Source organism: Podarcis liolepis (genome assembly GCF_965112155.1).
Source record: "Podarcis liolepis genome assembly, chromosome: 8".
Classification (NCBI taxonomy): Eukaryota; Metazoa; Chordata; class Lepidosauria; order Squamata; family Lacertidae; genus Podarcis; species Podarcis liolepis.
In genome coordinates, this window is record NC_139560.1 from 10,855,590 (window position 1) to 10,867,862 (window position 12,273).

At 45.6% G+C, this 12,273-nt stretch overlaps 1 protein-coding gene across 1 annotated transcript in view; it reads right to left on the reverse strand.

Moving 5' to 3' along the window:
• Positions 1-12,273, reverse strand: part of TG (thyroglobulin) — a 169,895-nt gene that overhangs the window by 122,805 nt on the left and 34,817 nt on the right. The window contains exons 18-20 of the mRNA XM_083518405.1: positions 11,366-11,520; positions 7,915-8,071; positions 4,968-5,183 (exon numbers count right to left, since the gene is read on the reverse strand). Coding sequence (XP_083374531.1) covers positions 4,968-5,183; positions 7,915-8,071; positions 11,366-11,520 — 528 coding nt within the window. The remainder of the gene's footprint in view (positions 1-4,967; positions 5,184-7,914; positions 8,072-11,365; positions 11,521-12,273) is intronic.

Below are 12,273 nucleotides of genomic sequence, written 5' to 3' on the forward strand. Positions count from 1 at the left end.
CTACAATTCTATGTTTCTAAAACTTTGTCCTCCAGCAGAGGAAAATGTCCAGAGATCTCAGGAAAAACAGCCGGGGAGTTAACCTCAGAATCTGCTGTCTGGGGCGGTCACTTCACATTGCCTAATGGTAGGGCTGGCCATATAAGAATGACAGTGAACGGGGGGAATGGTATGAAATGATAACACCAATAGCAAAGGCGAGAGGTCTTTCAAATAACATAAAGTCACCTTCTTTTAATTGAATTGTTTTATTGTGTACAGTGATACCTCTGGCTGCGAACAGGATCCGTTCCAGAGGCCCGTTCGCAACCTGAAAAGAATGCAACCCGCGTCTGCGCACGCGCGGGTCGCGATTCGCTGCTTCTGTGCATGCGCGTGATGTCATTTTGCGTGTCTGCGCATGCGCGGCCAAAACCCAGAAGTAACCCTTTCCGGTACTTCTGGGTCGCTGTGGGATGCAACCTGAAAACACGCAACCTGAAGCAAATGTAACATGGGGTATGACTGTATTTTAATTCTGAAAGTTTATATTTTTACCTTTGTGTGAACATTTTTGGCATTTTTTGGAACTGAATGGTATATATATATATATATATATATTTAAAAACTGTAATGCTCAAAATAATATTTCTAAAGCCTCAACCCCAATCCCCACCCCACCTTTGTGCATGAAAAAAGTTAACTCACGAAAATTCAGCTCAGTCCTACCTCTGTGGTCTCTGCTCAGTTCTTTGAGCAGTTCACACACGTGAACTGGGTATGTTTTTATTTTCACAACCTAAAGCATATTGTGATTCTGTGAATTCTTTTTATATGCTAATGATGGGGAGAGGAGGGGGAAATCCAAGAAAAATAAGTCATCGGGTCATCTCCAGATGTCAGGAACTGAAGTTCGTACCTGGCAAGGCCTTCTAACTTTATATGTGAGTTTTGCACTGGCAAGATCTCTGGGACTGAATGTCCTTGAAGCCTTATTTATGCCGAGAGCTGTTGAAGAAGGGGAAAGGCTGGAATGTCCAGGTTCCCAAATGTTCTGCATGTACACATGGCCAACAACACACTCAGTTTGCTGTCAGAAGGAAGAACTGGGATTTTTTGACAACACTGAAAGAAATGTGTCATCGATGGACCACAACAGCGCTCGAACTCATGACCTCAGGGATATGACACAGGTACTTAACCTGTACCCCAAGTCCAACAGCTGGAGGACAAGCCTTGTCAGTAGGCTATGAATGCAAGGCCATCGTATTGGTACCAGCCATGAGAGTTATGCTCTCTGCCCACTCTCAGAAGCTACCTTTGAAGGTGACTTGGAAACTACAACTAATCCAGAATGCAGCTGCCAGACTGGTGACTGGGAGTGGTCAATGGGGCCATATAACACTGATCCTAAAAGATCTACATTGGCACCCGTACATTTCAGTCCAAACACTGAGGTCCAGCTCCAAGGGCCTTCTGGCAGTTCCCACATGGCAAGAAGTGAAGCTACAGAGAACCAGGCAGAAGGCCTTCTCGGTAGTGGCATCCACTCTGTGGAATGCCCTCCCATCAGATGTCAAGGAAAGAAACTACTATTTTCGTAGACATCTGAACACAGCCATTTCGGGAAGCTTTTAATGTATGATGTTGTTGTTGTGCCCCTGTATTTTTGTTGGGCAATCCAGTCAGATGGGCAGCGTATTAAAAAATATTACTATTACTATTATGATTGCCTGTTTGTCAGAAACACAGCGGGGAAGGTGCTGTGCCTAGTGCCAATTCCCTGGGGCCCTGAGTGCCTGAGCACCCACCAAATTCCCCATGAAGGGGCTGGGCACCCACAATTTTTGGCATCAGGGCCATGCACACTGCACAGCACCCACAGCCCACGGTCGCAGGGCCAAGGTGGCATTCCTGGCGCTATGATATTCAGTCCCTGCTTTTGGGCTTCCTTCGGGCATCTGTTTGGCCACAATGAGACCAGGATGCTTTGCTAGGCGAGTTGCCTTTGTCCTGATTCAGCTACAGGGCTCTTCTTCAGTGTGGTGTAGTGGTTAAGAGCGGTAGTCTCGTAATCTGGTGAACCGGGTTCGTGTCTCCGCTCCTCCACATGCAGCTGCTGGGTGACCTTGGGCCAGTCACACTTCTTTGAAGTCTCTCAGCCCCACTCACCTCACAGAGTGTTTGTTGTGGGGGAGGAAGGGAAAGGAGAATGTTAGCCGCTTTGAGACTCCCGAAGGGGAGTGAAAGGTGGGATATCAAATCCAAACTCTTCTTATTCATCTTCTTATGGTCAGAGTAGGTCAGGCAATATTCCCTAACCATCTTACATATGATAGCCTGGACCTTTAATCACTGTGTATAAGAGGGCAGTGCTGGATTTAGGGTGTGCAGGAGATTTCGCTTCACAGGGAGCCGAGCTGAGGGGGCGAAGAAGAAGAAGAAGAAGAAGAAGAAGAAGAAGAAGAAGAAGAAGAAGAAGAAGAAGAAGAAGAAGCAGCAGCAGCAACTATATTTATACAAGTACCACTGAGAAGATCCATAAAAACAATGCTACAAAAAGGAATTACAGTCATACCTAGGGTTACAGCCACTTCAGGTTGCGTTTTTTCGGGTTGTGGACTGCCAAAACCTGGAAGTACCAGAATGGGTTACTTCCGGGTTTCGGCAGTTGCGCGTGCGCAGACGTTCTAAATCGCACTTTGCACATGCGCAGAAGCACCGAATCACAACCCACAAGTGCGCAGACGTGCAGACGTGGGGTTGCGAACGCTGCAGGTTGCAAACGTGCATCCTGCACGGATCACGTTCGCAACCTGAGAATTCACTGTATTGTGAAAATAAGAAATATTTGGGGTGGGACCAAATTTGGTCCTCACTCAGGACACCATATTATCCAAGTCTGTCCCTGAAGAGGGAATTTGCATGATAGGCTACAACAGCTCAAATTGCTTCTTCTGCACGACTGCTGAAGTTGCAAGAACCCTGTCTTCTCATCTGGCTACCCTCCCTTTATATGAGCTTCGGGGTCAGGCTTCCTTGCAGATCCAAGCAGAACTGGGTTTACTGCCTCTGCCTTTGCAGCACTAAAGACCAGACAACGCAGGAGGCTAGTCTGCCATATTTCTCAAGCCCTTTTCAAGCGTTATCCACAGGAAGAAGTGGGGCTGTGAATTTGCACCAAAGGTCCCACCTTCAACACCACTGCTCCCACCCCAGACATCTATGCTTCGATGCAGACATATTCAATTCTTTTCACACAGGCTTCCAAGAGATTGGGGTCCCACACCTTGGAGAAATGTGGATTTGCACAGCTTTGAAGAACACCGAACACCTTCCTGAGTCTCTCAATCATTTGTTTTCATTGTCTTCCTGTAAATGTCAGCCATCTCCTCTATCTGCTCCATCTCAGCTTCCCGACATGTCAACACACTGCTTTAATCCACATCTGCTTAGTGATCTGCACCATTTAGCACCATGTGCTCCTTGGCAAATGAAGGTCATGGACTACATGGAACTGGCAGAGATGACCAGCAGAATCCGTGACCAGGGAGAAGAGTCGGTGGAGGAAGATTGGAAGAAGTTTAAAGATCATCTGCAGAAGCACTGTAAAATTAAGGAATGTTGAAATGACGTTTGATTGAAAATAAGTGGTACTGATAAAGAGATGCTTAAGAAAATGTAAATAGGGAATGAAAATTGGAAATGGATATTTATAATAATAAGTTAATATATGGAGTAAGAATAAAATGTTAGAGGGTAAAGATTTGCTGAATTTAATATTTGAACTGGAATACAAAATGGGAGGTGTGAGGAGGTCAAGAAACTAGTGAAGAAAATATAAGATTTGAAAATATGAATCCATTTTTATCTTTGCGTTGTGGCTCTTTCTCTTCTTTTTACTCTCTATTTTTTACTTTTTTTCCTCTTTCTATCTTTTTTCTATCAACTGTTTTTCTACTGTGTATTTTTATTTGTCTTGTTTTTGTAGTTTAAATGTTCAAAAGTTTAAATGTTGGATTTTGTTTTTATCGTTTGTGAAATATTAATAAATATCATTTTATTAAAAAAAGCACCATGTGCTCCTTGCTCATGAAATGAGTGTTCCTTTCGTTGATGTCTTACCATACGCCTCTTTAATTTTCTTCCCTGGCATTCAGTATTTTAATTTTACCATTTTACACTATTTCTTTTGACACAAGCAGGACACAGCTCTCCTTGGGCTCACAAAAGGCTAATTTCCTAATATATTTAAAGTATGGATTATGAAAAGCTCAAGGCTGCTATGTGGAAACAAAGCAAATGGCATGCACCCAGCAAATGACTTGAAAAAAGAATCTAAAGTCTTGGACACCTCTCTGTTTAATTCTTGGACGAAGAAGGGCCTGAACTCTAAGCACTTTCAAATAAAGTTGGCAACAAATTATTTAAGCATTAATCTGTCAGTTGCACCTCTGGGAAGTAGAAGAAGGAAGCAGCTTTGAAGGTAGCCAAAGGAAGGCTGATCGCTGAAGAATTGATGCTTTTGAATTATGGTGTTGGAGAAGACTCTTGACAGTCCCGTGGGCTGCAAGAAGATCAAACCGATCCATTCTTAAGGAAATCAGCCCTGAGTGCTCACTGGAAGGACAGATCCTGAAGCTGAGGCTCCAATACTTTGGCCACCTCATGAGAAGAGAAGACTCCCTGGAAAAGACCCTGATGCTGGGAAAGATTGAGGGCACAAGGAGAAGGGGATGACAGAGGACAAGATGGTTGGACAGTGTTCTCGAAGCTACCAGCATGAGTTTGACAAAACTGCGGGAGGCAGTGGAAGACAGGAGTGCCTGGCGTGCTCTGGTCCATGGGGTCACGAAGAGTCGGACACGACTAAACGACTAAACAACAATGGAGCTCAGAGAAGAAATGTTTCTGAACTTTGCTCAGAAGTGACTGATAACTGCAACACATTAAGAAAACAAACAGAAAGAAATGAAGATGGACCATACCACATCCTTGGAGACTTGGGGCAACTTCTCCAGCATTGAAAACCTTCCGGAAGCCACTCTTGCATCCCAGGCGAACTTCAGGAGATGTGCCATTCCCAAGGAAACTGATGGAAGTGTCTGCTTGGAATTGCTCAGGGCCCAATTGGAGAACGAAGCCGCCACTCTTGACCAGTGCCTCAAAGCGCCCAACGAGATTGTCCCCAGCCATTGCTCTTTCTATAAGGAAATTAAATACAACAGGGCATTAAAGGAGAGGTTGGTGGGAGAAGAGAATCAGGGCTCAATATTCTGCACCATTTGCAACACACGTGTTTGTAACACCGGTTTCCATAGACGAAAATATGTAGAGCAGGATTTGTAACTCGGAGATCCCAAAGCAATGATTTCAAAAAACAAGATAAACAAGCCTAATCAACAGTTGAGTTCCGTTCACCTTGAAATCATTACTCCATATGGAAAGATGGGACACCAAGATTGTTATTCCTTCATTTTCTGTTTATGATATTTTGATAATAACTCTTTGTGTAGGCAGTGGACAGACTCAGATTGTCCTCATGGTGGTCCAGAGGAACTTCCAAAACAAACATTCAATACGTGTCTAAACACCACTTGCTCTTTGATACATACATACTTGATACACTTGATACACACAAACATACACATATAGCTGCTTCCCCACATAATCCAGTCCAGATGCATAAATGTAAACACAAATAGATAGCAGAACTGGATACTACACATAATCATTCCTCCCAAAGCCAGCTTTGGGAGATATTTGCATTTGGTCCTCATTAAGAAAATGGGGAAGACAGATATACAAAGTCCAGGAGATTCCAAAATGGAAAATGAATGCATGCAAAATTTCTGGGAAAAGAATGACAGAGCTGTTGATGGGGTGTGGCACCTAATCCAGGCAGTAGCATTAGTGTGAAGGAAGCTACACTTGGAAATTATGGCCTGACTTCATGATAACCATCTTCAAATATCTCAAGGGCTGTCACATGGGAGATGGAGCAAGCTTGTTTTCTTGCTCTGAAGGGTAAGACCATAACCAATGGATTCAAATCACAAGTTATCCTGACTAAATATCTGGAATAACTTTCTGACGGTGAGAGTTCTTCAACAGTTGAACAGACTCCTTCGGGAGGCAGTAGGACTCTCCATCCTTGGAGGTCTTTAGGCAGAGATTAGATGGCCATCTGTCATGGATGCTTTATGTCAGGGAACTGCCATCAGCTCAGAGGCAAGAGGGGGAAGGGCAGATGGAGTACAGAGGGCCTCCAATAACCATGGGAAGCAGCACTTCCTCAGTGGAGGAAGGAAGCCATGCCTCTAAGGAAGAGCTGCAGGGCTCAGAGGATGCAAGGCAGTGCCAGGACACCTTGCCTGAGCAAAGCAGGGAGGAGGGAGGTCCCCCTTTACCCAAGCCTTCCTTGCACAATAGGCTTTCGCGCAGAGAGGGGAGGCGTCGGCTGGGGGTCAAGAGACTACTCTGCTGGGGAAAGTTTAAGGACCGCCCACTCTCAGATTCTGCTAGTGAATGAGCAAGACATGGAATAGAGGCATTCTGCATTGTAAATGTTTTTGCACCAATAATAAAGCCTTTGAAAAGACCAGTGAGGGATCTTGCCTGATCATTCTCGAGCAACCACACCGATAGGCATAACACTTCAGATTCCTGCATTTCAGGGAGTTGGAATGGATGACCCTCGGGGTCTCTTCCAACTCTACATTTCGGTGATTCTATTACTTTTAATGGATGGATAGTCTTTTGCTTGTGCAAGACCATAGGGTCCTTCTAGCTCTGCATTGTCTAGAGTGACTTCACTTTGTCAGATGCACCAGACCACCAACAGATGGCCCAGTTCCCCATGTTATACACTACAAGTGCTGGTGCTATTACTGTTGGTTTCCTGCCAGTGCTGCAACTCCCATCCCAGTAGCTTATGCCTCTGGGAATGTGGAACTAGATATATTTTTGTTAAAGGCCGATTAGAAAGAGCAGAGGAGGAAAACCCTCAGTGATGATCATATTTAAGCACGATTCCGTCCCAAGTGGATAGTTAAACCAGATAGTTAAAGCAGGGAGGAGGGAGGTCCCCCTTTACCCAAGCCTTCCTTGCACAATAGGCTTTCGCGCAGAGAGGGGAGGCGTCGGCTGGGGGTCAAGAGACTACTCTGCTGGGGAAAATTTAAGGACCGCCCACTCTCAGATTCTGCTAGTGAATGAGCAAGACATGGAATAGAGGCGTTCTGCATTGTAAATGTTTTTGCACCAATAATAAAGCCTTTGAAAAGACCAGTGAGGGATCTTGCCTGATCACTCTCGAGCAACCACACCGATAGGCATAACACTTCAGATTCCTGCATTTCAGGGAGTTGGAATGGATGACCCTCGGGGTCTCTTCCAACTCTACATTTCTGTGATTCTATTACTTTTAATGGATGGATAGTCTTTTGCTTGTGTAAGACCATAGGGTCCTTCTAGGTCTGCATTGTCTACAGTGACTTTGTCAGTTGCACCAGACCACCAACTGATGGCCCAGTTCCCCATGTTATACACTACAAGTGCTGGTGCTATTATTGTTGGTCTCCTCCCAGTGCTGCCACTCCCATCCCAGTAGCTTATGCCTCTGGGAATGTGGAACTAGATATATTTTTGTTAAAGGCCGATTAGAAAGAGCAGAGGAGGAAAACCCTCAGTGATGATCATATTTAAGCACGATTCCATCCCAAGTGGATAGTTAAACCAGATTTTCCTCTGCAGTGTCAAATTTCAGGGTTGGTGTTTTTTTTTTTTCCCAACCTTCCACTCGTTCCAGGGAGAAACTGAAAAAATAACAATCAACAACCTCACAATTTTCCTGGCAGATTTCTAGCACACGTCTATGAATAGGGAGACAGGAATCATTTTGGAAGAACGGGACACATTAACAGCTAAACCCACCAATGTTGTGCAAATCTGGAAGCGAAGCAGCTGGGACTTCCTCAAGAAAAGCTCTCCAGGTGATGTTCACTCCTAGACGGTCAGCAGCAAGGCACTGGACCAGCACGGAAGAATCATCGCAGACAGGAACAGATACCAGGTGTTCAAATGCATTTACCTTAAGAAGAAGAAGCCAAATTTTTCGAAGCATGACTTTTCCACCTGCTGGGTGTATTATAAATGGGTAGAGCATGGTGGTTTTGCCTACCTAGCAAATGATGGGAGGTGAAGGGCTTAACCAAATGAGGTTGATGGCTCTGAGTGGTCTTTTTCTCTGTGTGTCACAGTTTGAACAGAGAGAGACCGAAGCAGAGAGAGACTTAAGACAGTGGGTTTTTAGCAGAGGAAGAAGGAAGAACAGTTGGCATGTAGTTGCTCTGTGGGAAATTGATGCAATATTATGGTTATGCTGCCTATCTTTCCACTATGCTCTGATTGCATATGGTAAACTAGGTAAAGGTAAAGGGACCCCTGAACATTAGGTCCAGTCGTGGCCAACTCTGGGGTTGCGGCGCTCATCTCGCTTTATTGGCTGAGGGAGCTGGCGTACAGCTTCTAAGTCATGTGGCCAGCATGACTAAGCCACTTCTGGCGAACCAGAGCAGCGCACGGAAATGCCGTTTACCTTCCTGGCAGAGCGGTATCTATTTATCTACTTGCACTTTGACGTGCTTTCGAACTGCTAGGTTGGCAGGAGCTGGGACCGAGCAGCGGGAGCTCACCCCGTCGCAGGGATTCGAACTGCCAAGCTTCTGAACAGCAAGTCCTAGGCTCTGTGGTTTAACCCACAGCGCCACCCACGTTCCTTCTGGTAACTAGGCTATATGACAAAACACCAGAAAATTCCAGTGTTTTCTATCACTGCAGCATGTAAACACGCTGCTCTTGCAACTTCCTACCACAGGAGAGCAAATCCCTCTTTATGTAATAATTACCGCTCATCCATCTAAGTGATGGGCAGGGTTTGCGACCTGGCATGGACTTCCTGAGCCTGAGTGACACCCCTCCTTGCTTGCTGGCCATTGCTCCGCCCCCTCCCCATTCAGCCAATCAGCTGCTGGCTGGGGGGCGGAACGAGGTCCGGGCAGTGGCGTAGCGTGGGTTGTCAGCATGGCAAGTAATTTGCGCCCCCTAACCTGTGGATTTGCGCCCCCTAACCCTAACCCCCAGATGTTGCGCCCGGTGCAGCCAGCCCCCCCTGCACCCCCCACGCTATGCCACTGGGTCCAGGTAGGGCAGGCTCCAGCCGCCCGTCTCTCCAGTCTGTATTTGGAGAGCAACAGGTTGTGAAAGGCTCTCCTGCAAGTTTGCAGACTGTTCACGGCTTTGCTGGCTGGACCTGATGGGAGTTGTAGTCTAAAACATCTGGAGGGCATGGTTTGAGGAAGCAGCTGGAGGGAATGAATGGGATGCTGAACCAGTTTTAGCCAAAGCAGGGTGAGATGACAATCCTACCAGCCTTCCCCATGAATTCTGAAGCGCTAAACAAGGCACATGCTAAAATAAGGCAGGCCAAGTGGAAAACCTTTTATGTGACTTGGCAATCTTCAATATAATGACCATAACACACTGGAATATATATCCTTCTACATTTTTTGAAGCTGCCCAAATGAGCTAGGTTTTCCGGTGCACATTTGTTTTCTTAATTATCCCAAGTTCTGGAACAGCAGATGTAAAGGAAGAGGGGGAAATGTATTTCGCAATGCCCCCAAAAGTTAGTTGGTTCCACTGCCAAACTTGACAAAGGTTGGTTCTTTGTAGCGTTTAGCTGAGGACCAAATTAGACACGATGAGGGACTTCCTCACTGGATATTGGGAAAGGTGATATTAGTTTACTTGTCCACTGACCCGTTCACATCCACACCTATTTAAAGCACCATTATATCACATTAACATTCATGGTATCCCTCAAAGAGCCATGGGAATCACAGTTTGCTAAGGGGGCTGAGAGTAGAGATGGAGTCTCCTAGGACAGTTAGGAAACTAGGGATCTGTGCGACATTGTTGTGCAAAATTCAATCCTGGACCGACTGCAATGGCTGCCAATCGGTTTCCAGATGCAATTCAAAGCGCTGGTTTTGACCTATAAAGCTTAAGCAGCTCAGGACTGCAATATCCTTAAGAATCGCCTCTCCCCATATTAACTGACCCGGGCCCTGCAATTACCGGTATTATCCAAAGTCCTTAGTTGTGTGCTTCCTCCACGAGAGGCCCAGAGGACAGCAACACAAGAATGGGCCTTTTTGTGGTGGCTCCCTGTTTGTAGAATGTTCTCCCCAGTGAGGCTGGCCTGGCATATTCAGTACATATATTTAGACACCAGGCAAAAGTATTCTTCTCTCTCCCCACCCCCACCCCCCGGCATTGGCATTTTAAACTGGGGGCAGGGAGAAGAGATTGTTTTGCTTGTTATTATGTTACTGTATGTATTTTTGTGTTTTTGCGCTGTAAGCCACCTTGTGATTCCTGGATTTTTATTTTGTGTGTGATCCTTGAATTAAGGACGGTGTATCAAGTATCAATAGGGAAGCAGGTGGCGCTGTGGGTTAAACCACAGAGCCTAGGACTTGCTGCTCAGAAGGTCGGTGGTTCGAATCCCCGTGATGGGGTAGCTCCTGTTGCTCGGTCCCTGCTCCTGCCAATCTAGCAGTTTAAAGCACGTCAAAGTGCAAGTAGATAAATAGGTATTGCTCCGGCGGGAAGGTAAACAGCGTTTCTGTGCGCTGCTCTGGTTCGCCAGAAGCGGCTTAGTCATGCTGGCCACATGACCAGGAAGCTGTACGCAGGCTTCCTTGACCAGTAAAGCAAGATGAGCGCCGCAACCCTAGAGTCGGTCACGACTGGGCCTAATGTTCAGGGGTCCCTTTACCTTTACCTTTACCTTTATAAATTAAATAAATACAACAGATTCAGAAAAAAGAAAGGGGGAAAAAATAAAAAAAAATCCATACATAACACAAAAATAGCATCAAAATAGACCCTTGGATTGCTTGGAAAGCTGCTATGAATTATTAACTTAAAAATGGAAAGTGTAATGCTGGTGGTCAACAAAAGAGGTTTAAAGACTCTCTCAAAGCCAAAACTAAAAAAAAAAAAAAGTAGTATAACCAACTGGGAAACACTGGCCTGCGAGCGCTCCAGTTGGAGAACAGTCTTTACCAAAGGTGTCATGGGCTTTGAAGACACTCAAACTCAGGACGCAAGGGAGAAACGTGCTAAGAGGAAGGCACGCTTGGCAAATCCACACCGTGATCAACTCCCGCCTAGAAACCTATGTCCCTACTGTGGAAGGACGTGTGGATCCAGAATTGGCCTCCACAGTCACTTACGGACACATTGTTAAAATCATGTTCGTGGAAGACCATCTGACTCGGCTATGAGTGATCGCCAAAGAAGAAGAAGGTATGAATACCTGAATATGACAAAAGCCACGGGCCTTCATCTCATCCAGAATAAAGATCTGGAATGCCCCAAGCAACTTGGAAAAGTCTGGACCACAGGTCTTCTCAGGAGGCAAGACGAGTTGGAAGTGGGTTTGAGTTTGTACGCTCTGGAACGGCTGGAGCCCTTGAAGGAGAACAAAAGAAACCAGTGTTATACAAAACACTCAGACACATGTTCTCTCTATTATTATTTTACACACATTTTTCAATCTCCTCATCAATGGGGGCTTTGGGGGGAGAAGCCAAGAATTCAGACTGGACTAGCAGCGGGTGACTAAGACAAAACCCACCTTCTCTCTCATTATCCATATCTGATGCTGGAACAAAGGCATTTCACGTGCAAACCTGTGCACCTTAGAAGATATTTGCACCCTAAAGCTGATTAATTTTCAGGAGGACTAATGTGTAAACTAAAGTGGAAATGTGGAGAAGTGAACTTTAGGCTGGAAAAAATGAGAAACCAGCACTGACGGATTCGTTCATCCCTAGTGCTAAGAATCCAGCTGCCCACTAGCTGAGGGTTACACCCCGTGACGTCATCCTATTACCAAAAGGACTTCCACCTGCGCTATGGAATTTCACCTCTCGCTCCTCTCTCTATCAGCATCAGCCCAAAAATGTTCCAGAGGGTCAGGAGGGGGACCCAGAACCAATTTGGGGGTTGTAGAAGAATAGCAGGGAGAGGGAATCCCATTGCACAAACAGAGGTCCTTGCGCTAACAGATTGACTTGGCTGGATCCAACCCATAATTTCTCCAGAGGCATCTAAACGTATACATTAGTCTGTGCACATTTTGGGCTAATTTGTACATGAACCTGTGTCCCAAGTTCTTTTAAGTACGGTCATAGCTTGGTTATCGAACGGCTTAGCTGCCAA